At 39.1% G+C, this 27455-nt stretch overlaps 1 protein-coding gene across 1 annotated transcript in view; it reads left to right on the top strand.

The window, feature by feature from the left end:
- LOC113096660 (obscurin-like) overlaps positions 1 to 27433 on the top strand; it is a 262435-nt gene extending 235002 nt beyond the window's left edge. Inside the window, exons 6-14 of the mRNA XM_026262072.1 lie at positions 14347 to 14518; positions 15905 to 16237; positions 25479 to 25589; positions 25738 to 25818; positions 26134 to 26184; positions 26261 to 26332; positions 26566 to 26617; positions 26815 to 26877; positions 27092 to 27433. Of these exons, the coding sequence (XP_026117857.1) occupies positions 14347 to 14518; positions 15905 to 16237; positions 25479 to 25589; positions 25738 to 25818; positions 26134 to 26184; positions 26261 to 26332; positions 26566 to 26617; positions 26815 to 26821 (879 nt within the window). The 3' untranslated portion in view covers positions 26822 to 26877; positions 27092 to 27433. The remainder of the gene's footprint in view (positions 1 to 14346; positions 14519 to 15904; positions 16238 to 25478; positions 25590 to 25737; positions 25819 to 26133; positions 26185 to 26260; positions 26333 to 26565; positions 26618 to 26814; positions 26878 to 27091) is intronic.
- Positions 27434 to 27455: the final 22 nt, after the last annotated feature.

Consider the following 27455-nt stretch of genomic DNA (forward strand, 5'->3'; position numbering starts at 1 on the left):
TGCCATCCACCGCTTGCATTTTTGATCATTTTGATAATTTCATGGTTTCCAGAATATTTTTGGGTATGAATATCTGAACATGTCATACAACAAAATAAAAAAACAGAGCATTACATTTAAAAAAAAAATATTCTAGCTTCAAGCATTCTTTTTTATCACCACTTCTATGTAGTTAAACAGTAGCTAAACCCTAAACCAACTTTTTTTAGTTAATGATCTATAAGAATTGGGCTTTATTAGTGCTGTTCATTGATTCAAGTAACTTTTTTGACATTTGAGTATAAAGTGTTTTAATTCTACAATATATGGTGTAAAAACGTCTGAGTGCTGCCCTCTTCAGGTTGAACGGTGGCTACTGCAGTTGATTTTTCCTATTGGATGTTGCGGTGGCAGGTGACGTAAGCAGTTTCCAGCTCACCATGCCCTTGGCAATATACAACCATTTTGTTCTGTCAAAATCACTGTAGCGAGTCAGGAGTTGGAATTGCGAGTATTGAAAATAACCAAGATAGACTATTATAGCATCTATTTAGCATAGCATTTATATAGTTATTTAGAATATTCTGTGTAGCCTATGTAGTTAATTAGCATAGATGTTAGTGTAACGTTAGTATTGTTAGAAGCATAGTTAATTAGTAGCATAGTATTGCATCAGTTAGGATAGAAGTTAGCGTAGATTTATATGTATTTAGTACAATGGTCAGGATGGTAGGTATGTGTAGTGTTGCTGGTTGCGACAGCACTGCTTGACTGCATAGTTTTACAGCAGACTTTAAAATTAGGCGCCAGTGGTTGCATGCACTAGAGCTGGAGTGTGCAAACTGCATTTTATGCAGGATTGCTTCTCCAATGCAATGGAGGTGGAAATGGGCTTCTCCACACAGCTCGCGCTGAAAAGTGACACAGTGCGGGAGTTAAGACCACAGTTTTTGAGCCAGCAGCAAATTGATATGGCTCAGGCCACAGACACCTCAACATCCTCCACTTCAGGTGAAGGTGGGGGAGAAAAGTCCTCTACTTCAAATGAACGCTCTGTTGCAAAGCTACTTGCGTCACTACAGTCACTCTCCATTTTAGCGTCTCTGACAGCAGCTGTCAATCAATCCGTCACTGCAGGTCTCAGGTTCACACCCCACCCACTCAGCCCCGTCCTCGGTTCACCCCCTCTATCTCCACTGTGCTCTGACCACTTTTCAGCATTTTTCAAATATCGCCAGTGGGTGGAGTCAGGCTCTGACCAGGGGTTTAGTTACCCTTTAAGTGTTATATATATAAAAGCAGAGAAAATCTGCTGTTCTGAATTTTTGTTTATCAGTGATTAGATCTGGATCATATTCAGTTTGATGATCACTTCCATTAACATTCCCAAAGCTTCACAGTACTTCACCACTTCCGGGATCACTTTCACCTGATAACATTAGTCAGTTTTCATTTATATGATTTTTACTTCTTGGCTCTCAATGTAGGCGGACGCATATCTCTCCCTCTCCTCCCCTTGCTTTCCCTGCTTGATCTCTCGTCTCGTCTATTCTGAGAGACCCTCTCTGCACTGCTCTCTTAAACCGAAATTATGGATTTCATCAACTGGTCTTTCAATGCAATTGACACAATCTTCTCGAGGAGAAGCTTGGGTTCGGGGGAACCTGACTGCCCCACCAAAACATTTGCAGCTGGCTACATGATGGACGCGTGGGAGAGATGGCGGGTCGTGTGTCTGGTGGTTCTTTCCGTGGAGGACATTGAAGCTATCTACCTACTCGGAACCATGATAACAGGTCTTCTGCTGATTGGATTAGGTTTTGCCCTGGGGTATCGAAAAATTCAGAAAACAGGAACAGTTGTCCAAAGCCTCACAAGGCTGTCTGTCATGATTGAAGCAGTGGGCAGAGTGGTCAGCACTGAGACTGAGACTATTTACCGCAATATGGATAAAATCATGAAGAAGCTCACGACTTTGGAAAGGAAAATGGATGGATTTGGAGACCAGAATGTACAAAGAGAGTAACCATGTAAACTGGAATGCGGCTAATCGCCCCAAGACCAAACAATCGCAATCTTATCTTCTTTTGGCTCCCCTCTACCAGCACTGGCCTCAGTAAAGGCCGCTGCTGGAACACCAACAACAATCCGTAGGAGCACTGCAGCGACTCAACAACTCACCTCAACGACTCCCACAGACACCTGCTGATTGTTGACTCTGCTAAGGACCTGACCAAGGCTGTCTCCATGGTAACTTGCTGGGCGCTATCACAATCTGCGGACTGAGACACTAGATCTGATGCAAGGCAAGGCAAGGCAAGGCAAGGCAAGGCGAGGTGAGGCGAGGCGAGGCAAGGCAAGTTTATTTATATAGCACATTTCATACACAATTGTAATTCAAAGTGCTTTACATAAAAGAAAGTAAAATAATCATGAAGGAAAAAATAACAAAAATGAAACAAGCAATTTTAAAACTTTTTAAATGATTAAAACATTTAAAAACAGTTAAAAAATTATTTAAAATTATAATAATAAAATAAAAATAAAAATAAAACAGTGAAAATATAGTGCAATCTGTTCGGACATTGCACAGTGCTCATTCAATAAATGCACTGCTAAACAGATGAGTTTTGAGTCTAGATTTAAATGTGACTAGTGTTTTAGCACATCTGATCTCTTCTGGAAGCTGATTCCAGCTGCGGGCAGCATAGTAACTAAAGGAGGACTCCTCTTGTTTTGTGTGAACCCTTGGTATTTCTAACTGACTTGATCCTAGTGATCTGAGGGGTCTGTTACTGTAGGTTTATATTCAGTGAACATATCTGCAATATATTTCGGTCCTAGGTCATTTAGTGACTTATATATGAGTAAAAGTACTTTAAAATCAATCCTAAATGTAACTGGAAGCCAGTGTAAGGACCTGAGGACTGGTGTGATATGCTCAGATTTTCTGGTTCTAGTCAAAATCCTGGCAGCAGCGTTCTGGATGAGCTGCAGCTGTCTAATGGTCTTTTTGGGAAGGCCAGTGAGGAGCCCATTACAATAGTCCACCCTGCTGGTAATAAAGGCATGAACAAGTTTCTCCAGGTCTTGGCTGGAAACAAAACATCTAATTCTGCAATGTTTTTTTTTTAAATGATAGTATGCTGATTGAGTTACTGCTTTGACATGACTACTGAAACTAATGTCTGTCTCCAGAATTACACCAAGACTCTTGACTTGATTTTTAGTTGTTTGATCCCTAGAGTCAAGATATGCATTCACCTTGAACACTTCATCTTTGTTTCCAAATGCAATGACTTCAGTTTTTTTCCTTATTTAACTAAAGATAGTTCTGGCACATCCAACTATTAATTTCATCAATGCATTGGCAGAGGGAGTCAATGGGGCTGTAGTCATTTGGAGATAAGGCTAGGTAAATCTGGGTTTCATTAGCATAGCTGTGGTAGGCAATTTGGTTCTTTCTCATTATTTGACTTAGTGGAAGCATATAAAGGCTAAACAAGAGCGGTGCAAGAATTGAGCCTTGTGGGACTCCGCATGTCATGGACGTCCACTTAGACTTATGCTCTCCTAGACTCACATAATAGCCTCTCCCTTCTAAGTATGATCTGAACCATTTGAGTACCATCCCAGAAAGCCTGACCCAGTTTTCCAGTCTCTCTAGTAGTATGTTATGATCGACAGTGTCAAACGAAGCACTGAGATCTAGCAATACCAGCACCGATATTTTGCCAGAGTCACAATTTAAGCGAATATCATTTATTATCTTAATGAGTGCTGTCTCTGGGCTGTGATGCGGTCGGAAACCAGATTGAAAATTGTCCAGGTATCCATTTGAGTTTAAGTATTTGTTCAGCTGATTAAAAACTACCTTTTCTATAATTTTGCCTATAAAAGGAAGATTAGATATTGGTCTAAAATTGCTCAAAATGGTGTTATCAAGATTGATCTTTTTCAGGAGGGGCTTAACAACTGCAGTTTTTAGAGAGTTTGGAAATGACCCAGAAAGAAGTGAGGCATTCACCACTTCTAAGAGATCTGCTTTTAAGCAGTCAAGCACACTTTTGAAAAAAGATGTGGGAAGTGTGTCAAGACAACAGGTTGACGATTTTAGTTGCTGCACTGTGTCTTCCAGAATTTTGCTATCAATTGTTTCAAAAATAGACATAGTATCATTTTGATATTTTGGCCGAATCTGTCTGACCTCTGCATTACTTGAGGATGCGCTAATCGCCTTCCTGATATTTATGATCTTCTCAGAAAAGAAAGAAGCAAACTCATTGCATTTGCTGTCTGAGAGCATTTCACTTTGAATCTGACTTGGGGGGTTTGTCAGTCTCTCAACAGTGGCAAAAAGAGTACGAGTGATATTTAAGTTACTGTTTATAAGGTTTGAGAAGAAGTTCTGTCTAGCTGTGGCTAGTTTCACATTAAAAGCATGAAAGCTCTCTTTATAGATGCTATAGTGAATTTCAAGTTTCGTCTTCCTCCACATTCGCTCGTCTTTTCTGCATTGTCTTTTCATAGTCTGAACTGCTGTTGATCTTCTCCAAACTGATTTTTGTCTGCTTGTTTTCTTACTGACTATTATTGGAGCAATATCATCAATAACATTCTTAACTTTTGAGTTGAAGGAATCAAGGAGAATATCAACAGAGTCTGCAGAAATGCTTGGTGTTAAAGATATAGACTCCATAAATAGTACACTTGTGTTCTCGTTTATGCATCTCCTTCTGACAGAGACAGTTATAGATTCAGTTGTAGCAGACATCAATATATCAAAGAAAATACAGAAGTGATCAGATAGTACTACGTCCTTAATAACAATGGATGAAATGTTTAGACCCCTACTGATGATTAGATCCAGAGTGTGTCCACCTTTGTGTGTGGGTCCATGCACATGCTGAATCAGGTCAAAAGTGTTTAGAACCGTTAACATTTCTTTTGTAGTTTTGTTTTCTGCATTATCTATGTGAATATTAAAATCCCCTGCAATTGCAAAACAGTCAAACTCTGAGGAAATTATTGATAACATTTCTGTGACCTCTTCAACAAAGGCTGGAGAGTATTTTGGAGGCCTGTAAATAATAATAAACAGAATGCGTGGAGCACCTTTCAGCACAATCCCTAAATATTCGAAAGACAAGTACTGAGCAAATGACACTTGCTTGCATTGATAGACATCTTTAAATAGAGCAGCTACACCCCCACCTCATTTTCCTAACAGTCCTGCAAACACTCATGTAAGTGAAGTTAGGAGGGGCTGCTTCATTTAGGATTGTTGCACTGCAGCTGTCTTCTAGCCATGTTTCCTTTAGAAACATAAAATCCAGATTGTTTGTGGTTATAAAGTCATTGATTAGAAATGATTTATTTTTTAGTGAGCGAATGTTTAAAAGTGCTAACGTGATGGCAGTGCTTGGTGTCTTTATATCAATCTTAGTTTGATGCATAATAGGCCGCAGATTAGATGAGTTTGCCCTTCGGCTTGAGAAGGCCTTAGACTTTCTATCACGTGATAAAACTGAAATAGAGAAAGCTACAGGCACACTGGGTTCCCGCTTGGTCAGTAAGCAATTGTCAATGTTGCTGCTATTGTGGCAGAACGAGGGGAGCTCGTAATTCGTGGGGCACTAGGGCCTAGCTTTTTAGAATAGAATAACTGCAACTTTGCAAAAACCGACTACGCCACTCTGACATCAGAGAATGAATGATACCCTTTATCTTAAGACACACAAGTTCGTTGCACTAGTAAGGAACAGACATGCAAATCATACAAAAGGAGTTCTTTATTATTAAAAGCAGACAGGAGTAAACCGGGCGTACCAGGCAAAACTCCTCACAGCATCTGACCATCGAATGTATGTGTTATAGAGGCAGAGGAGTTTTACAATCATTCAAAAGTCAATCACTACAAAATAAACATACAATAAAACCTTACACTCAAAAGCTTTTCAGCCACGGGCTAAAGAACAAGGAACCAAACCACACACTGTAGAGTAAACTTATCACTCACACACAAAATCGGTGCGTCTCACTGCACACAGCACCCAGTGTTCAAAACCACCACCAGCACGCTGAGGAAAAGGAGGATTCCTGACTGAAGCCCCTGGCATCTAGCAGAAAGAGAGTTTACAGTTGCTCACACACACACAAAAAAAGAAAAAGATCACGATTAGAAAAATCACAATGAAGTCAATATAAACAGCAAAAAACAAAAATACTAATAATCCAAAAACACTTCACTGAAAACTATAATTCACACTAACACAATCTCAAAACAAAAGAAACAAAAAAAACTAAACAAATTACTAATAACATCATCCAACCCACATAACAAACCACTCTTACAAATCAGACTAAATGAAACAGACAAAAACCACAAAACAGTAGGTTAGGACAACGGCGATTCCTCGCATTAAATACGGAAGAAAGGCAGAGAGGAAAAGATCTCAGACACCTTAGAAGGGAAACACAATGGTTAAATGCCCGCCTGAATGCCCAATGGTCTCGACCCAATAAGGAAAAGACTCACCCGCCGATAGAACCATGTCAATCACTTAAAACAAACCACTCTAGATCGCTCGTTGATTTGTTTTGATCCTGTAGCGTCACACGTTGGTTTACATGTGCCTGAAATACACGAAAGACCCATACCCACTCGTCAGAATCCCAACCAGAGAGCTGGTTCCCACAAATAACTGCAATAACAGCTTACCGAAAGAAATCATTTCAGGAGCACGCAAAAGCTGGCATACAGCCGCAGTCAAATCACCCGCACGTTGGAAGCAAATGGGAATCCCCGACTCAATCGGAGGTGACGTACATCTCGACATGAATGGAAATGCGCTATTTATAGCCTAATCGGAAATGACGCGTCACCCCAACTAAGAGGAAATTTGTAGGCGGCAAATTCTAATTAAATCATTAGTATCCATACAAACATGGGAGGAGAGCATCTGGTCACACTATTATAGCGGGGACCCGACACATATCACTGAGAGCTGCGATCAGTTGTTTTTGGTTTACCTTCAGCAGATAGAGGGTTTGGGCCCTGGCGTTGTGGCAGCGGTCGGAGAGCTCTCACAGGAACAGGGCCCACAGTCTTTGGTTGTTGGGGGGCCCGCCATTTTTTTGTTGATATCTGGGGGCTAGCAGCAAATGAGTGGGAGAGTTTGGTCCCAGCATACACCAATTCCTCCATTTTCTGTGAGAAGCACAGAAGTGTAGATGCTGGAGAGAGTGATAATGTGTCTGGTGAGATGGGCTGTGTCTCTGGTGTTTCCGGTGGCTGTGATATGTTGTCCTGGCTTCCCTGGCTGTTTTCCAGAAAGTCATCCCTGGGTGCTGAATCTTGTAGCGGTTTTGATACATCACAGTCAGTCTGTGAGCTCTGTGGGCAGGGCTCAGCAGGGATAGTGTCCATCAGCAGTGATTGTTTTGGCTGTGTGGTGTTATCAGTGTCCTTGTGGGATATGTCAACCACATGATGACTCGGACCCGGTGTGTGTGTGCTGAATGGATTGACACACTCTGCTGAAGGATAACGAAGTAGATATTGTCCTTAAACACTCTTGCACCAAGTTTGTTTGGGTGGAGGCCATCTGGTTTAAACAATTGTCTATGGCCCCAGAAAAGATTCAAGTTGTCGATGAAATTGACTCCTTTTGTATTACAAGATCTTTGTAGCCATGTGTTGAGCCCAAGCAACCGTGAAAACATATTTGTTCCCCTTGCTGGGAGTGGTCCACTGATGAATGACTGAACTTTGAGTCTTTGAAGTGTTTCAAAGAGTTCAATGAAGTCCTTCTTAAGGAGTTCTGACTGCTCTTTCCGAATATCATTCTTCCCCACATGGATGATGATTTGATTTGCAGTCTTGTGCTTCATCAGAATGTTCTGAAGTTCCTTGTTCACATCAGAGACCGTTGCTTGAGGAAGGCAGCATGTTGTTGTAGTCCTGCTACGGATGTTTCTGATAACAGAGTCACCCACTGTCCACCAAAAATCTGTTGTTTGAGCACTGTGCTGATCTGCTGAAGTAAAAATCTTAGAAAAATCAGAGGAAAGTACAGAAATAAGAAGCAAAGCGCAGAGCAGTAAGCTAGAACGTTCGGATGGTAGCAAAGCAGGAAGCTTTTGATGCCAGCTCTCCAGGCATACAAATACACAAACTCTTACATACATACACACACACACACACACATACCCATACGTACATATATACAGATATGCATTCAACCCCCCACCCCTCACCTTCGCTGTTTTGTACCGCCAGTCTGACAAGCGGGTCTGTGACCAGTGCTGTAATGTCGAATGGACCAGATGGCTGCTTGCCTGCGCTGGATTACCTCAACCCAACAATTTCCATCCCCAGTTGCAAAGTTGTGTGTTTATGGTCTATGTGCTTTTGTTGCAGATGTGTTTTTCCTGTTCTCACACTGTACTCCCAAAGGAGCATAGTGTGGGTGTTGTTTTTTTCTCCTCGCTTCCCTAATGTTATGCTGTATTTCTTCCTCAATTTCCTGTCTTCTTGTCCTGTCTACCCCCTTGTCATATTGTATGTATGTTGTATATGTATGCGTGAACAGGTTGATAGCTAATTTTGCTGGTACTTGTGACTATAAAAGGCTACTACTACTACTACTACTATTGTTGATGATCACATTATTTTTAATTTGCATCTGTTTACATATGAGCTCACTAATTTCTACGTCTTCTTAGTCAGTGTTTTTGACCGGAAGATTGTGGATTCATTGAGGAGATTTGTAAGTATCCTGGGAAATAATCTATTTTGGCAGGGAAGCTTTTTCTCATAAATAATGGAAAAAATGTCTGGTGGAGAACTTATAATTCAGTTCCCTTGCACCTCTGCTTGCCATATGCCAGGTGTTGATGGCAAGTTTGATATATCCTGAGATCATGAAGCATTTTACCTCCAAATGAGAGGTGATTTTCCAAGTTGTTGATTGTATTTTGTAGGAACTGCTTTGCATTGATTGGTGTGAGCTTTGCATTTGACAACAGGAGAACCAATCCAAAATGTCCCAAAGCATGATTAATCTCCTGGGGTGTCTTTGAAGGATGCAAGCACTCTGATGGTGAACTTCAGAAGCTGGTCTGCTCTCAGTAGTATATTTGAATGGGCCTAGAGTTCCTGAGACCGGTTTGCAAGTTCAGACAATGCATCGTACATGAGTCCAGGGTCACATAAAAATGCCTTGCTTTGCACACAACGCAAGACCTCTGTATGTTTATCTCTTTTGCTGTGTCTTGTTTGGGCTCCTGCAGCATTTTCAAAGTGTCTATTGAGTGCTTTATATGACCTACACTCAGTCTTTACAGAACAGAAGCTGTTGACCATCCATCACTTACTTAAACTCTGCCAAGTATCAGGACATCTGAGTCCTTGCACTGCTTCCTGAAGCTCTTGCTGGGTGAATCTGAATTGGACTGACTGATAATACAGTAAGAGGTTCAAGTTAGGTATCCCACCAATCTTTCTTATCTGATGTAGTCTTTGACACATCCAAAAATCATAACATCATCAGTGACGTGAATATCCATCACTATTTTGCCTCCCTAGGTCAGTGGAGTCACAAAATCACTACAATGTACTTTGATATAATGCTATAGTTACTGGAGTGAAAATTACATGATTCTACATTTGATATATTTTCAATTGCATCTTTCATGTTTTTTAAAAAAATGAGCAAATAAACGATGGAAGCAAACAGAGGAGACCATACAACATTCATTTGGGACATGTATGGTACATAAAAACGAGCCAAATCAATCAATCAATCAATCACCTTTATTTATATAGTGCTTTAAACAAAATACATTGCGTCAAAGCACTGAACAACATTCATTTGGAAAACAGTGTCTCAATAATGCAAAATGATAGTTAAAGGCAGTTCATCATTGAATTCAGTGATGTCATCTCTGTTCAGTTGAAATAGTGTCTGTTTTTATTTGCAATCAAGTCAATGATATCGCTGTAGATGAAGTGACCCCAACTAAGCAAGCCAGAGGCGACAGCGGCAAGGAACCGAAACTCCATCGGTGACAGTTGGGGGCCAGTTCTCCTCTGACCAGACGAAACCAGTAGTTCAATTCCAGGCTGCAGCAAAGTCAGATTGTGCAGAAGAATCATCTGTTTCCTGTGGTCTTGTCCTGGTGCTCCTCTGAGACAAGGTCTTTACAGGGGATCTGTATCTGGGGCTCTAGTTGTCCTGGTCTCCGCTGTCTTTCAGGGCAGTAGAGGTCCTTTCTAGGTGCTGATCCACCATCTGGTCTGGATACGTAATGGATCCGAGTGACTGCAGTGACCCTCTGATCTGGACACAGACTGGATCTCGTGGCCACGGTGACCTCGGAACAAGAGAGAAACAGACAAATATTAGCGTAGATGCCATTCTTCTAATGATGTAGAAAGTACGGTGTTATGTGAAGTGTTTCCGGTTCCGGTTTACCTAATTAATGCAGCCTAAAAATCCTTTAACGGATTTGGATATTAAAAGCATATTAGTATGTTATGTGTATGCCAGGTTAAAGAGATGGGTCTTTAATCTAGATTTAAACTGCAAGAGTGTGTCTGCCTCTCGAACAATGTTAGGTAGGTTATTCCAGAGTTTAGGCGCCAAATAGGAAAAGGATCTGCCGCCCGCAGTTGATTTTGATATTCTAGGTATTATCAAATTGCCTGAGTTTTGAGAGCGTAGCGGACGTAGAGGAGTATAATGTAAAAGGAGCTCATTCAAATACTGAGGTGCTAAACCATTCAGGGCTTTATAAGTAATAAGCAATATTTTAAAATCTATACGATGTTTGATAGGGAGCCAGTGCAGTGATGACAGGACCGGGCTAATATGGTCATACTTCCTGGTTCTAGTAAGAACTCTTGCTGCTGCATTTTGGACTAGCTGTAGTTTGTTTACAAAGCGTGCAGAACAACCACCCAATAAAGCATTACAATAGTCTAACCTTGAAGTCATAAATGCATGGATTAACATTTCTGCATTTGACATTGAGAGCATAGGCCGTAATTTAGATATATTTTTGAGATGGAAAAATGCAGTTTTACAAATGCTAGAAACATGGCTTTCTAAGGAAAGATTGCGATCAAGTAGCACACCTAGGTTCCTAACTGATGACAAAGAATTGACAGAGCAGCCATCAAGTCTTAGACAGTGTTCTAGTTTATTATAAGCAGAGTTTTTAGGCCCTATGATTAACACTGATTTTTTCTGAATTTAGCAGTAAGAAATTACTCGTCATCCAATTTTTTATATCGACTATGCATTCCATTAGTTTTTCAAATTGGTGTGTTTCACCAGGCTGCGAGGAAATATAGAGCTGCGTATCATCAGCATAACAGTGAAAACTAACACCATATTTCCTGATGATATCTCCCAAGGGTAACATATAAAGCGTGAAGAGTAGCGGCCCTAGTACTGAGCCTTGAGGTACTCCATACTGCACTTGTGATCGATATGATACATCTTCATTCACTGCTACGAACTGATGGCGGTCATATAAGTACGATTTAAACCATGCTAATGCACTTCCACTGATGCCAACAAAGTGTTCAAGTCTATGCAAAAGAATGTTGTGGTCAATTGTGTCAAACGCAGCACTAAGATCCAATAAAACTAATAGAGAGATACACCCACGATCAGATGATAAGAGCAGATCATTTGTAACTCTAAGGAGAGCAGTCTCAGTACTATGATACGGTCTAAATCCTGACTGGAAATCCTCACATATACCATTATTCTCTAAGAAGGAATATAATTGTGAGGATACAACCTTTTCTAGTATCTTGGACAGAAAAGGGAGCGGTAGTTTTTAATGCTTTTCTATAGGATATGCTACTTTCCCGCCAAGCAATACGAAATACCTCTAGTTTTGTTTTCCTCCAGCTGCGCTCCATTTTTCGGGCTGCTCTCTTTAGGGTGCAAGTATGCTCATTATACCATGGTGTCAAACTGTTTTCCTTAACCTTCCTTAAGCGTAAAGGAGCAACTGTATTTAAAGTGCTAGAAAAGAGAGAGTCCATAGTTTCTGTTACATCATCAAGTTGTTCTGAGGTTTTGGATATGCTAAGGAATTCGGATACATCAGGAAGATAACTTAAAAAGCAGTCTTTTGTGGTAGAAGTGATGGTTCTTCGATACTTGTAACAAGAAGTAGAATTTACAATTTTGGCTATATGAAGTTTACACAGAACTAAATAATGATCTGAGATATCATCACTTGGCTGAATAATTTCAACACTATCAACATCAATTCCATGTGACAGTATTAAATCTAGAGTATGATTTCGACAATGAGTAGGTCCTAAAACATGTTGTCTAACACCAATAGAGTTCAGAATAATAACATGAGCAATTAAAAGCTGAACAGACAGCACTACAGAGATTGACATCACATTGATTGAGGGGAATATTGTCATTTGTTGTATATTGTTAATCTCAGTGCTTCTCTGTGCAGCAGTGAATCCATCAGTGAATCAACTCGTATCGAGTCCTGTGACGTCATTGTGTGTGTTGATGTTCATCAAAACACAGAAAGACACTTTCAGTTCATGTAAAATAAACTAAAATAGACATCTCACTGACTTGCATTGTGTTGAATGAATGAAAATGCATCATATCTGTTTCTTCTGCGTTTAGTGCTGATGTTCCTCATCCAGGCTGGACTCACTGAAGGTACTGTGACACACTGCAGTACATTTGATTTAACAAATGTGAATTGTTTTATGTACAATTATGGAAATGCACCCATGGTTGGAATTATGTTTATTTGCCTAAAATACAAAGATTTTTTCTCATGAGGAGGTATTGAGGTCATAACAGTGATGTGATAGATACAGTGATGCTGTTGGTGATCAATATCTGCTCGTGAGTCTGAATGTTGATGGGTCATTCTACAGAAACTTTTGGTATGGGAAAATGTCTTAAAATTTATTTATTTTTCTAACATTTAAACTTAGACCACATTATTATATAACCTTTTGACTTTATGAATACATATAAATGACAGCTTAATTATTTTTCTATTTAGCTTTTTTGTGCAATTATTTCAAGACCACATGTACCATTTATTGCCACTGGTGTTACTTTCTTTATCAATATAAAAAAAATGTCATTAAATATTTTTCTTGATATTTTTTTTCAGCACATGTAGACAGAGTTACAGAAAAATAATGAAAATGCAAGGAATAAGAAGATTATGTTTTATTTAATTTGAAAGAAATAAACAGTACGGTAACACGGTAACACAGTAACACAGCGCAGTAACACCAGTGACAGAATGAATCCCCAGTGACATAAGACCTGATACACTGATCTTCACTGGTGTTACCCATAAGGAAGGTAACACCAGGGACAGTTTTCATGAAAAAAACATTTTACTAAATCTCTGCTGTAAGGTATCAAACCATATGCTGCAATTCAAGGTAAACTCACTAAATGTAGTAGTTTAATCCGTTTTTATTATAGTTTTTTACAATAGTGACATCAACTGAAAGCTTCATATGAAATTGTGAGTTCAATGAGATGGTTTCTGATAACTGAAAGAAACAGTGGACTTAACATGGCCCTTTTTCATAGATCTTTAGAGAATAGGACGGAGGAAGTCAAGTGATGGCATCAGTGTGATTTGTATTACAAAATGACAGATTTTTGTCAAATGGTAACACCAGTGGCACAAATCCTGGGGACCACCGTTTTCACCATATATGTTATAATATTTATTCAGCATTTTATTTTATTATGCCATTTATATAATATATTTGATAGTTGTGAATACATTTTTGTAATTTAAATGGTAGAAAACCTTGATTTGGACTACAAAATAAAGCACGTTCTCTGTGTACATGGCTGTGGGGACAAGCAGTTTTGTGGTTCTTTATTATTAATTAAAAACAAATATTGCCACATTTATGGTGCAAGAAAGTTTAATTGTTCAAATAACACTTTATTTCATTCTAATTTATCTTGTTTTTCAAATGTAATATTCCTGTAAAGGCTAGGGACAGAAATAATTGATGTTTCTGTATAATGACCCTGTTTCAGATTATCTAATTTTGAAATTGTTCAGAGAAGAGACCATCACTCTTCTCACTACATCTCTCCTCTTTAACACCAGGGACACACAAATACAGGAACTCATATGAACAGATCATGTGTCTGACTAGTTCACTGAAAGAGCTCTACTTCTTCTTTCTTCACAGCTTTACCCAGATCTACTCTGACTGTGACTCCAGACAAAACAGTATTCACTGGAGAGAGAGTGAGACTGACGTGTGTGATAACACCTTATTACAATAACTGGAGATATGAGTGGAGATATGAGTGGTGGAAAGGAAACTCATACATTCAAGTGTCTCAGCGTCTCACTGTAGACAGAAACACTCTCACTATTGAAGGATCTGAATCATCTGATGAGGGTCAGTACACGTGTAGAGGACACATAGAAGGAAGATCAGTCTCATCACAATCAAGCTCTGCTGTTTCTCTCTCAGTGAAGGGTGAGTTTAATATGTCCTTCTGTAACACATGAATGATCACACATCCAATCAAAAGATATTCAAATTCTCAGATGTTATATTCAAGCTACTCATAAATATAATTGCTGCACGCCATTTTAGGGCTTAATTGTTTAATTCTGTAAAATGTTCTTTACACTGTGGAAAATGGTTCTTTTAAAGGGTCATCTATTGCTGCTAAAAGAACATTAAATTTTTGTGTAAATGGTGTAATGAGATGTTCATGTGGTCTATGTAAAAAAAAAAAAAAAAAAAAAACATTCCACATACTGTACATTTATTGTTTCTCCTCTATGCCCGCCTTTCTGAAACACATCTATAATTCCAAAGCTCATTGCTCTGAAAAGTGATGAGTGCTCTTACTGGCCACCTACCCATTGCATTGTGATTGATTGAATGCCTCAAAAGAGTGATGGAAATCTTACTCCCCTTTCCATACTGTGATGCTGTGTGTCCCGGTCAGAACACCAGTGCAACGAGACAAAAACCCATTATAAATTAGTCATTTGTTGCATCCAGTGGGAACATAATGTGTTGCATTGCACGGTGTAAACCGAAAACCATGTCTGCATTTGTGATCAGAGAAACAACAAGCGCTACTCTACACTGCTCAAAACTCAAATCCTTTAAATATGAAAACGTACTTACAGACTGTGAGTCAGAACAAGCCAACATTATAGTCTTCTCTCCCAGAATCAGGAAACAGTCCTCCATAAAATGTGCTGCTCACATCTGAATATTTGGCTTGAACTGGAACAGTGGTGTAAATACAGCTTAACCACTGAGTTCTAGTTGTGTCCTCTTTTGGAAGACCAAACAAAGTATTTTTGCATTTGCAACAAAACACACAGCATCATTAGAACATTGTGGCAGCAACAATAAAAAAAAAAATGCATTCTTTCTTTGCATGAACATTTGGGTGGCATTATGCACATCTTCCCACACAGTGATGTAGACGTGGGGACATGTTGGGGGGGGGGGGGGGGGGGTTATTTGGAGTTCGGACACATGAGATCGAGAATTCACTATGAATATTCAGAATGTTAGACTGCTGCGCTATACAGCAGTACCAAACTTATGCTGAGGGTGAACAGAAAAAGTAGTGAGCAGAAAAAAAAACAGCTTTTGGAAACTTGTGAAAAAAAATTTTATGTTCAATTTCTATGTGGGACCAGCATGGTTCATATATATACTGAGTATTACAGAGAAAAATAGAGCTGGAAGAAAGTAGAATGTTTCCATCACCATCAGTCTCCTCTCCACATCTCTCCTCTTTAACACCAGTGTCACACAACACAGGAACTCAGATGATCAGATCATGTGTCTGACTAGTTCACTAAAAGAGCTCTACTTCTTCTTTCTTCACAGATTCACCCAGATCTACTCTGACTGTGACTCCAGACAATACAGTATTCACTGGAGAGAGAGTGATTCTGACGTGTGTGATTGAGTCTAACACTGACTGGAGATGGAGAAATGGCCTGACACATGACCGGAGATATGACTGGACACCTGTCTGGAGATATGAGTGGAATAAAGACAGTGTAAAGTTACAGTCGTCTGATCGTCACACTGTAAACACAGACACTCTCACTATCAGAGCAGTAACTACATCTGATGAGGGTCAGTACACGTGTAGAGGACAGAGAGATACAAGACCAAACTCATCACAATCAAGCTCTGTTTCTCTCTCTGTGACGGGTGAGTTTAATTGTATTTCTTCTAACAATTTTGTTTATTACATGAACACACAGCGTTCAGATTTCAGCTCAACAACAAAAATGGTTCTTTCACAAATTTAATTCAAACTGGAATTATTGAATTATGATTATTGGTTGATTATTGTGGTAAATTATTGTGCATGCCATATTTTAGCAAATGTAGTTAGTCATTCTTTGGATAAACTGTATTCTATTCACAGTCCACTTCAGGCATCAGAGGCTGAAGTTCTGTACACACTTTACACATAAACTACAGACATAGTGAGGGTCATACAGTTGTGTTTTATACTAATACTCATACTGCAGCTAAATTCAGTTCAGAATGAAGTTGTCAGTTTTGTGAAGGAACAAACTTTGTGTGTAAAAACAGTGTTCAACACAGAAGTAGAGTGAGAGAGTATGTGCAATGAATATAGTACACACTGTTTAAACAGAGGTGCCCACAATCTTTCCTATGAAGGACCAAAAATCAAGCTTGATTGAGGGCCGTGGGCCAAAAATAAGCCAAACATTATACTAGACTGTATTATATTAAAATTAAAGTTTTCATGGTTTCCATCAAGAGTGCAATATAATTTCATAAAAACTAGCACAATGAAACACATTGGAAATAAGAGACGTTTAACAGTCACACCAAGGAATACATTTGCAAAAAAAAAAAAATTTGTTAAAATTGTGTTAATGACACCATATTGAGCAACCTTTCAGTTATAGTGATTCAGTTAGTAATAGAAATTCAATAATGTAATGTAAACAAGAAAGTACATCAAAATATAATACAAACAATAAATATAAAATAATAATCACATTACAAATAATACAAATAATCAATATTGGATCTACGTAGTCACAATATGTTCTGTAAAAAATTTTAGTTAAAAGGCAAATAGTCAATGTAATATAAATCAAACTTATTGTAATTATTGAATTATTTTTGTTCAGACAAAGAAACAACTTCATCTATGATCTTGTGCACTGCTATTCCAAGTTATGATCATGTTGCAGAGTATAGCTAGCATTCAGTTCATTTTACCCATAACTGACCAGCTCAGCCGAGCGGTTCAGCACATTTTCTAAGATTAAAAAAGATATACATTTTATCACCATGTCTCTGCCTTTTTACTAAATTGACTGTTAGGAGATCTAGAACATAAAAATTTGAGTAAATTGTTTTAATCTCAATTTATGACGTGTTTTATGGTCACATCAATAAATTCCTGGTTTTGTTGTGGCTTTTCAGCAACTATATATTTTTGCTGCAGTGTCATCCAGTGGATATAATTGGCATTACACACTCTATTCAATGAGAGGTTTAAAGGGTTAGTTCACCGAAAAATCTAAATTATGTCATTAATAACTCACCCTCATGTCGTTCCAAACCCGTGAGACCTCCGTTTATCTTAGGAACACAGTTTAAGATATTTTAGATTTAGTCCGAGAGCTCTCAGTCCCTCCATTGAAGCTGTGTGTACGGTCTACTGTCCATGTCCAGAAAGGTAAGAAAAACATCATCAAAGTAGTCCATGTGACATCAGAGGGTCAGTTAGAATACTTTGAAGCATCGAAAATACATTTTGACTTTATTCAGCATTGTCTTCTCTTCTGTGTCTGTTGTGAGAGAGTTCAAATCAAAGCAGTCTGGATTTCCGGTTCGCGAACGAATCATTCAGTTCACCAAATCGAACTGAATCGTTTGAAACGGTTCGCATCTCTAATACGCATTAATCCACAAATGACTTAAGCTGTAAACTTTTTTAATGTGACTGAGATCCCCCCCCCCACCCTGCCTCGAGCCCTGGGTACCTCTGTACCCTTTACCCCTTCAGTCTGACGCCCTGTTCACAACACCAACTTCATTCTCTATCCAGAATGCTGGTGTCTTTTACTTCGAATGTAAGGTAACATATTTGTGGTCGATATTAAATGCTTTAACTGGTAGTACGGTGCCTACGCGTTGTTATCACCCTCTCCATGATGCTTCATGACGGAGCCACAGCTTCCTCAAATAACTTATCACTATTTAAACATGAAGCACCAGCATTATGAAATTACATTAATGTAGAAACTATATAGTTTTGTAACACATTTACAAAGTAATTATTTCCACTGAAAAGGCTGTTTATATTTTTTTTCTTTCTTCACAGATTTCCCCAGATCTACCCTGACTGTGACTCCAGACAGACCTGTATTCACTGGAGAGAGAGTGATTCTGACGTGTGTGATTGAGTCTAACAGAGACTGGAGACAGAGAAATGGCCTGACACATGACTGGAGATATGACTGGACATATTACAGAGACTGGAGATATGAGTGGTATAAAGGCAGTGTAAAGTTACAGTCGTCTGATCGTTACACTGTAAACACAGACACTCTCACTATCAGAGCAGTAACTACATCTGATGAGGGTCAGTACACGTGTAGAGGACAGAGAGATACAAGACCAAACTCATCACAATCAAGCTCTGCTTCTCTCTCAGTGAAGGGTGAGTTAAATTTTATTTCTTCTAACAAATCTGTTTACTACATGAACCCACATTGTTCAGATTTCAGCTCAACAACAAAAACGGTTCTTTCACAAATTTAATTCAAACTGGAGGTCAATTCATGAATAAGGATTGTAGTTGATTATTTTGGTTAATAATTACTGTGCATTTCATATTTTAGCAAATTTTGGAGAAACTGTATTCTGTTCAGTCACAAAAACTGTGTTCAACACTGAAGTAGAGTGAGAGAGTATGTACAGCGAGTGCAACACACACTTTTTATTATGAAGGGCCAAACATCAAACTTGATTGAGGGTCGTGGGCCGAAAAATAAACACGATACCAGACTGTATTTTATAAAAAATAATGTTTCTGTGTTATTTTATGTGTTCATAATATAAAAACAAAGCATAAATTAAAAGAAAACATTACTTTGTAGTCAGCTTAAAGGGTTAGTTCACCCCAATATGAAAATTAGCCTGTGTTTTACTCACCCTCGAGTCATCCTAAGTGTATATGACTTTCTTCATTCAGACGAATCCAGTCAAGAGTACTATTAAAAATTGTCCTGTCACTTCTAAACTCTATCATTGCAGTGGAAGGGTGTTTCTGTTCAACAACCCAAAACACCTTAAATAAAGTGCGCATCCATAATAAAACGTGCCTCACACTCCTCCAGGGGGTGAATAAAGGCCTCCTGTGTTTTCATAAGTCCATGTGTTTTCGTAAGAAAATATCCATATTTTAAACATAATGAACACTTTTATCTCACTTCTGCTGACTGCTGTATGCGAGAGCATTCTGGCAGATGCATTTCTCAATACAAAGTACGCTGATTTCGGACTTGCGTCCTCGGTAGTTCAGACTTTGTGCATTCGACTCGGGAGTGTGATGTCTGCGAGGACGCAGGTCCAGTAATTCTGCAAACAGCAGTGGTACTTGATAACTTCAGTCAGGTCGCCTTGACTACTGCAAATTTCCTCACTGTATATTTAGAATAAAAAAAAGGATATGAAATACCACTCCCTCCTTTAATTTTTCATTTAAACATAATAATAGCAGCAGAAATGTACTTAATTCAGGGAAATGTGTATATATACAGTCATTACAAATGAAACTAAATATTAAATCAATTGCCTCTTTTATTACCGTCGACTGTGAGTGATGTCACTACCCAATGCAAACACGCCCAATAAAATGGCCCCACCCCTGTCACTTGATTGACAGGTTTCCGTGTAGACGTTGGAAATTCAAATGCAAAAGGAATTGCGATTCCATTTGAGTTTTGGCAGTTTACATGCACAGTGCAGAGAGAGTGTAAAGGCAAATGTGGTAATTAACATTGCTATTTAAATGTGACCGGCTCACAGCTCGTAAGATATGGGAAACACAATTGCAAACGGACTTTGCATTTCCATTTTAAATTTGGCAGACACTGTGCGTTTGCTTAAACAAAAATGCAAACGGTAATGCACGATTTGCATTTGCGTTTGGATTATGTCACATTTTATGCGTCCACAAATTGAAAACGCATTTGCAAATACAATTTGCAATTCCTTTTGAATAAAGTCCGGAATATAATTCCATATTGCAGATTCCCAAACTACACATAAAATGAGTGAGAAATATTCAGAGTGCAACAGAAAAAAAAATAGTGCAACTATCTTTATGAACTGTATAATTATATAATGATTTACTTAGTATACATAATATACATAATATAAATGATCGATCCATTGGCTGTAATCTGTCAAAATCAATTTTACCGGGACATCGCTTAGTGACCCAATACATAAATCCCAGTGCTTTATCAGATATGTACCACTGTTTCATCCTTGTTTTTGATTTGTTTTATGTCAAAGTACTCTGTCGAGTGTTTTTTGTGTGTTTGTATTCATGCACTCACGATATACTTTATTTTCACTTTGTTTTCATTCATTTTAGTTTAGATTAGATTAGATTCAACTTTATTGTCACTGCACATGTAGGTACAAGGCAACAAAATGCAGTTAGCATCTAACCAGAAGTGCAATAAGCAGTAAGTACAGAATAAAGGTCTATAATATGTACAATAACTATACAGATAAATATTATGGACATAATTTACAGATATTAAATACTATAAGCACGATATACAGATAGGTGTACTATGAACATACTATACAGATGGGCTATGTAAAAGTGTATGTACACTATAGGCAGAACTATGAACATAATTTACAGTATTGCAATGGACAGTAAAGTGCATAGAAAAAATATTTCAATGTGCAAATGGATTATACAGTGTTCCTGGATGAACAGGCAGTAGTGCAAGTAATAACAAGTTACTTTTTGCTTGTTGTGAGTAAATAAATAAATCTGAATGTTGAAGAGGGGGAGGAGTCTATGTGTGTGGTGTGGGGGGTTTTGAGGGGTGTCAGAGGGCAGAGTTCAGCAAGGAGACAGCTTTAGGGAAAAAGCTGTTCCTGAATCTTGTGGTCCTTGTCCGGAGGCTCCTGAAGCGCCTCCCGGAGGGGAGGAGGTTAAACAGTTCGTGGTCAGGGTGAGAGGAGTCCTTGAGAATGCTGCGAGCTCGACGTAGACAGCGTTTCCTCTGGATGTCCTCAAGAGCAGGAAGTGGTGTCCCTGTGATGTGCTGGGCAGTTTTCACCACCCTCTGCAGTGCCTTGCGGTCAGCCACTGAGCAGTTCCCATACCAGACTGTTATGCAACTGGTCAGGATGCTCTCGATCGCACACCGGTAAAAGGTCACCAGGATGGATGAAGACAGCTGGTTCTTCTTCAGTGTCCTGAGGAAGAAAAGGCGCTGGTGAGCCTTCTTGACCAGGCTGGAGGTGTTTGTGGCCCAGGACAGTTCCTCCGAGATGGTGGTTCCCAGGAACTTGAAGCTGGAGACACGTTCAACAGCCAGCCCGTTAATGTGGATGGGGTCATGCGTGCTTCCATTCTTCTTCCTGAAGTCCACAATGAGCTCCTTGGTCTTATTGGTGTTAAGGAGCAGGTTATCGTCAGCGCACCATGTGGCCAGGTGCTGTACCTCTTCCCTGTAGGCAGTCTCATCGTTGTCACTGATGAGGCCAATCACCGTGGTGTCATCTGCAAACTTAATGATGGAGTTGGATCCATGCACAGGCTTGCAGTCGTGGGTGTAAAGGGAGTAGAGGAATGGGCTCAGCACACAGCCCTGTGGTACGCCAGTGTTAAGTGTGATGGTGGTGGAGTGGGTGTGGCCTGACCGAACATGCTGAGGCCTGTTGGTCAGAAAGTCCATTATCCAGTTGCAGAGGGAGGTGTTAATGTCCAGGTCTCCAAGTTTTGTGGTCAGCTTGGAGGGAATGACGGTGTTAAATGCTGAACTGAAGTCAACAAACAACATCCTAACATATGTGTTGTTATGGTCAAGGTGTGTGAGTGCAGAGTGCAGCACTGTGCATACTGCATCCTCTGTGCTCCTATTTCTGCGGTAGGCAAATTGGTGTGGGTCCAGTGTGGGTGGGAGGCAGTCTTTGAGGTGTGCTAGGACCAGTCGCTCGAAGCACTTCATAATGATGGTCATTATGCGATAGTCATTGAGGCACGTTGGGGAGGAGTGTTTCGGTACTGGCACAATGGATGTGGACTTAAAACATGTAGGCACAGTTGCTTGGATGAGGGACAGGTTGAAAATGTCTGTGAAGACCCCTGCAAGCTGCTCTGCACATGCCCTAAGCACACGTCCAGGAATGCCATCAGGGCCAGCAGCCTTGCGTGCGTTGATCCGGCTCAGTGCAGTGTGGACATCTGTGGAGGTGAGTTTGAGAGGTTGGTGGTCTGAAGAGGCTGAGATTTTGGTGGCCGTATCCTTGCTGTCGCTGTTGAAGCGAGCATAAAAGTCATTTAGCTCGTTAAGGAAGGAGACGTCCGTGACCGTTGGAGTGGAGTTGCTAGACTTGTAGTCACTGATGATCTGGATGCCCTGCCACATGCGTCGGGGGTCAGAGTTGCAAAAGTGTTCCTCTACCTTCAGCTTGTAGCAGTACTTGGCCTTTTTGATGCCCCTTTTCAGGTTAGCCCTGGATTTACTGTAGGCCTGAGCGTCGTCTGACCTGAAGGCGGTGTTGCGGGCTTTCAGCAGAAGTCGCACCTCCTTGTTCATCCATGGCTTCTGATTAGGGTATGTTGTTATCTGTTTTTCTGTTGTTACACTGTCAATGGTGGAGTTGATGTGATCCAGTACAGAGGAGGTGTAGATATCAATGTCTGTGTGAGAGCCACAGGCAGCCTGAGAAGCAAACATACTCCAGTCAGTGTGTTGAAACCTGTCTTGAAGTAAAGAGTCTGCTCCAGTTGGCCACACTTTGATGGTCCTCACTGATGGCTTCACACGGTTGATAAGGGGTGAATACTTAGGGGTGAGAAACAAAGAAAGGTGATCAGACTGTCCGAGGTGGGGGAGGGGGCTCGCGATGTAAGCTCCATTAATGTTTGTATAAACATGATCCAAAGTTTTGTCTCCTCTGGTGTGGCAGGAAACATGCTGGTGAAATTTGGGGAGTACTGTTTTTAATTTGCAGTGATTAAAATCACCCGCGACAATAAAAGCAGCCTCAGGGTGAGCAGTCTGTTGTTTACTAATGGCTGCATGAAGTTCTTTCAAAGCAAGCTTGGCATTAGCATCCGGTGGAATATAGACTGCGGTTATTATGGTGGAAGTGAACTCCCGTGGCAGATAAAAAGGTCTACATTTAACCATGAGAAACTCTAGGTTAGCTGAGCAGTGTCTCCCAACAATGACAGTGTTCGTACACCAAGCTTTGTTGACATAAATGCACAATCCACCACCTCTTGTCTTGCCGGAGTCATCTGCCGTTCTATCTGCCCGGAGCGTGTAGCGTCCGGCTAGCTCAATAGCATTGTTGGGTACGTCGCTGTGTAGCCATGTTTCTGTGAAAACCATGACATTGCATTCCAGAAGTCTCTTACTGTGGGTGATGCGGAGTCGTAACTCATCCATTTTGTTCACCAGTGATCGCACATTAGCGAGGAAAATGCTGGGTAAAGAGAGCTGGAGCGGTGTTAGCTTTAGCTTAGCTCTTAGACCTCCGCGCTTCCCCCGCCTTTGTTTACGATCTCGACGCCGCCTGCGAGCACTTCCGCCCGGCCGGGTAGAGTGCGAAGCCTCGGGTGTTCTAGCGATCTCAGGGATGAGTCGAAGATTGGTGATAAAACTGCTGGTAAAGTCCTCACCGATATCCAAAAGCTCCTGTCGGGTGTATGATGTTAACGCAAAGCTGTTCAGTACGAACAGACCCGAGATGAGCAGGAATAAAACTGCAAAATTGCAAAAACTAGAGAGACGCTAAGCCTCGCGATGTGTTCGCGCCGCCATCTTGGTCAAATGTATTTTCCACAGCAATATGTTAAGTTGTAGTTCAAAAGACTACTTATTGGTTTAATATGGGACAGTTTGAACCAATCTGGGCTCGGGGGTGGGACTAAGCGTCAACAATAATTTCTGTTTGGCTCAGAGGAACGAAAGCATTGGTTTCTTTTAACGAATCATTGTTGTCAAAATGCGATTACGTAATCACATACACTACGGCACCTCTGAATATCCATAATGAGATAAATATCCATAATGATATAAATTCTCCGAAACGTGGAGAATCTCTGATTTACATCACTTTTTAAAGCATTCGGATTGGATTATCGGTTCAAAAGTTATTAAACATTAAAGAATAACAGTTATTTTTAGCCGCTGTCTCGGTCCTTGAGGGTAGCACTAAGATCAATCGTTATCGGGAAACTCGGCCCAGAACCTTACACACAGGCAAACACGGCATGTGTAACGCAGGAAAGCGCGTTCCTATAGTCTAGTAAAGTAGTGTAGTTACCTATATTATTATTGTAATGCGTTACTTTACTTCGTTACCCAAAAAGTAATATAGTTACTTTAATCCGTTACTTTGTAACTCGTTACACCCAACACTGCCAGAGATGTAATAGATCTTCTGCTTAAAAATCAACGAATATTGGTTTTTAATGGTCGATTCTTAAACAATTTCATTTTATATATAAAATGATTTGGATAAAACACAGTTACTGTTTTGTAAATACTTAATAGCAAGTGTCTTTTATCTTTATCTTTGTCTGCTTTTATCTTTAACAGATTTACCCAGATCTACTCTGACTGTGACTCCAGACAGTCCTGTCTTCACTGGAGAGACGGTCAATCTGACGTGTGTGATTGAGTCTAATCATACTGACTGGAGATATGAGTGGTATAAAGGAGGAAACAACAGTGTAAAGTTACAGCAGTCTGAGCGTAACACTGTAAACACAGACACTCTCACTATCAGAGGACTGAATGAGTCTGATGAGGGTCAGTACACGTGTAGAGGACAGAGAGATGAAAGACCAAACTCATCACAGGAGAGTGAACGAATAAATCTGTCTGTTAATGGTGAGTAAATACTGTGATAAACACTCACCTGTTCAACATTACCAGACACTACAATATATGAACTGATGCATTTACAATTAAGTAATTGTCACTTTTGTGTAGGAAGCATAATATTTATTAAAGATGTGCTAGTTGAGTAAATATCAATGCTATATTTGTTAAAATTAATGTTATACCCAGCAGGAGCGTGGGGGCTAAAGTTAGAAGCCTTGAAATATTAGTTTTTTTTTGTTTTTTTTTGATTTTGTAAATATTATCATATGCAACTTGATCTACATGTTTGTCTTGTTCTCTAGTCTCAGCAACTTCATCTTCTCTTCTGGTCACTGGTGTGGTTGTGGGATCGAGTGTTTGTCTGTTGTTCTTCCTCTCACTGCTGCTGATGTGGAGATACAAGAAGAACAAAGGTGTGGAGCACTTCAGAACATGATTAATACAACTGAACAGCATTAATAAAGTTTCTGAGTAAAGAATCATGAGAAGATCTAAAGATCAGACTAAAGAGTCACTGCAGATCCTCTCGAGTGATCATAATGCTCTTTGTTTCTGTTCTAGATCAGCAAAGTAACAATAACCAGACATCAGTCCCAAATCAATCTGCACAATCTCAACTGGAGAACTTTCCTCTACAGCCTGGTCAGCCTCAGTAACTCATTATTAAAAGAGATAGTACACACACACACACACACACACACACACATAAATAATTCAAACCTATGTGACTGTCATCTGTGGAATAATATATATATATATATGTACATATATATATATATATATATATATATATATATATATATATATATATATATATATATATATATATATATATATATATAATATATATAAATTTTTTTAAATCTTTAATCTTCATAATTTTTTTTCTTCTTCCTCAAGCCTGCTTTGCTTTTTACCTCTTTTCCTCAAATGTCTCAAATGTTTTCTGTCCAGCAGATTCTGATCACATTTATGACGATGTGACTGAAGTGAATAAAAGAGACAAAGGTTGAGTATTAAATCATCTAAACACATACAGTTCAAAATCAGCAAATATCATTCACTCATGTTTACTTTGTTTTAGATGATCCAGAGCCATTTTTGGAGGTCACATATTCAGAAGTAATTTTTAAGAAATATATATCTGTGGATAAAGGTTAAAAAACCCTCTTCACTCATCAATCATTAACCTGTAATTTTGATGCTGTGTTTATGTATGTTGCATTATATATATATATATATATATATATATATATATATATATATATATATATATATATATAATTATATATATATATATATATATATATATATATATATATATATATATATATATATATATATATATATATATATATATATATAATTTTTTATTTTTATTTTTGGCAGATGATACCATGGCAGAGTCAAATAATGTGACATACTCAGAAGTCAAGAAAATGTAAGTAAATGCAACAGAAAACGTATGCAAAATTATGATAATTTTCATTTTGAGTGGTAAACTATAGTATTAACCATCATGTACCGGTTCTGCTACAGATCAGATCAGAATGACTCCTAAAGTCACGTGGCTCATTGAAGAAATGTTTAATCTGACATTTTATCATTTTATCGTTATTGATCTGTTGTGTTCTTCAGATGCTGATGCTGAAGTTGGTGATGCAACTTATGCTCAACTTATTAGGAAGAATACTAAAACGCGTAAGAATTGTTAAACTGTATAATAATTTTTAAATAACTGACAACACGCTCATAATTTACACTCGTTCCTGCAGATCGTGGCATGAATTGGTTCTTATACATTTTAAACTTGAAGTTATTTGGTTCAGTTGTTTGTGATGAGTATAAAATGTCAAATGAATGATCTCATTATTCACATCTCCTGTATAAATCATCATCTCTGATCTGTTTAAAGGTCCCTGAGTTCAGAGAAGACACCAGACGACTAAAAGAGATTCACAGCCGCAGACACAGTAACGCTTGCATTGCTTCAGAAATGATAATGAGTGAACTGATTATGAACATGCTTGATTGAAATACTTTACAGATATTTATGCACTGTATTATATGTACAATTGCAAGCAATAAAATCTATCTACACATATAGTAAAACATTTTTACCAGTGAGCACTCATGTCTGACACAATTCAGTGTTAATTGTCCTAACAATTAATACATTATTCTATTGGTAATTAACAACCGTTAAATGAATAATAAAAAAAATATTGAATAAATATTATAAAATAGTAAAGTATAGTTGACACTTGGTTGATAGTTAA

The sequence above is a fragment of the Carassius auratus genome, unplaced genomic scaffold (genome assembly GCF_003368295.1).
Source record: "Carassius auratus strain Wakin unplaced genomic scaffold, ASM336829v1 scaf_tig00216014, whole genome shotgun sequence".
Classification (NCBI taxonomy): domain Eukaryota; kingdom Metazoa; phylum Chordata; class Actinopteri; order Cypriniformes; family Cyprinidae; genus Carassius; species Carassius auratus.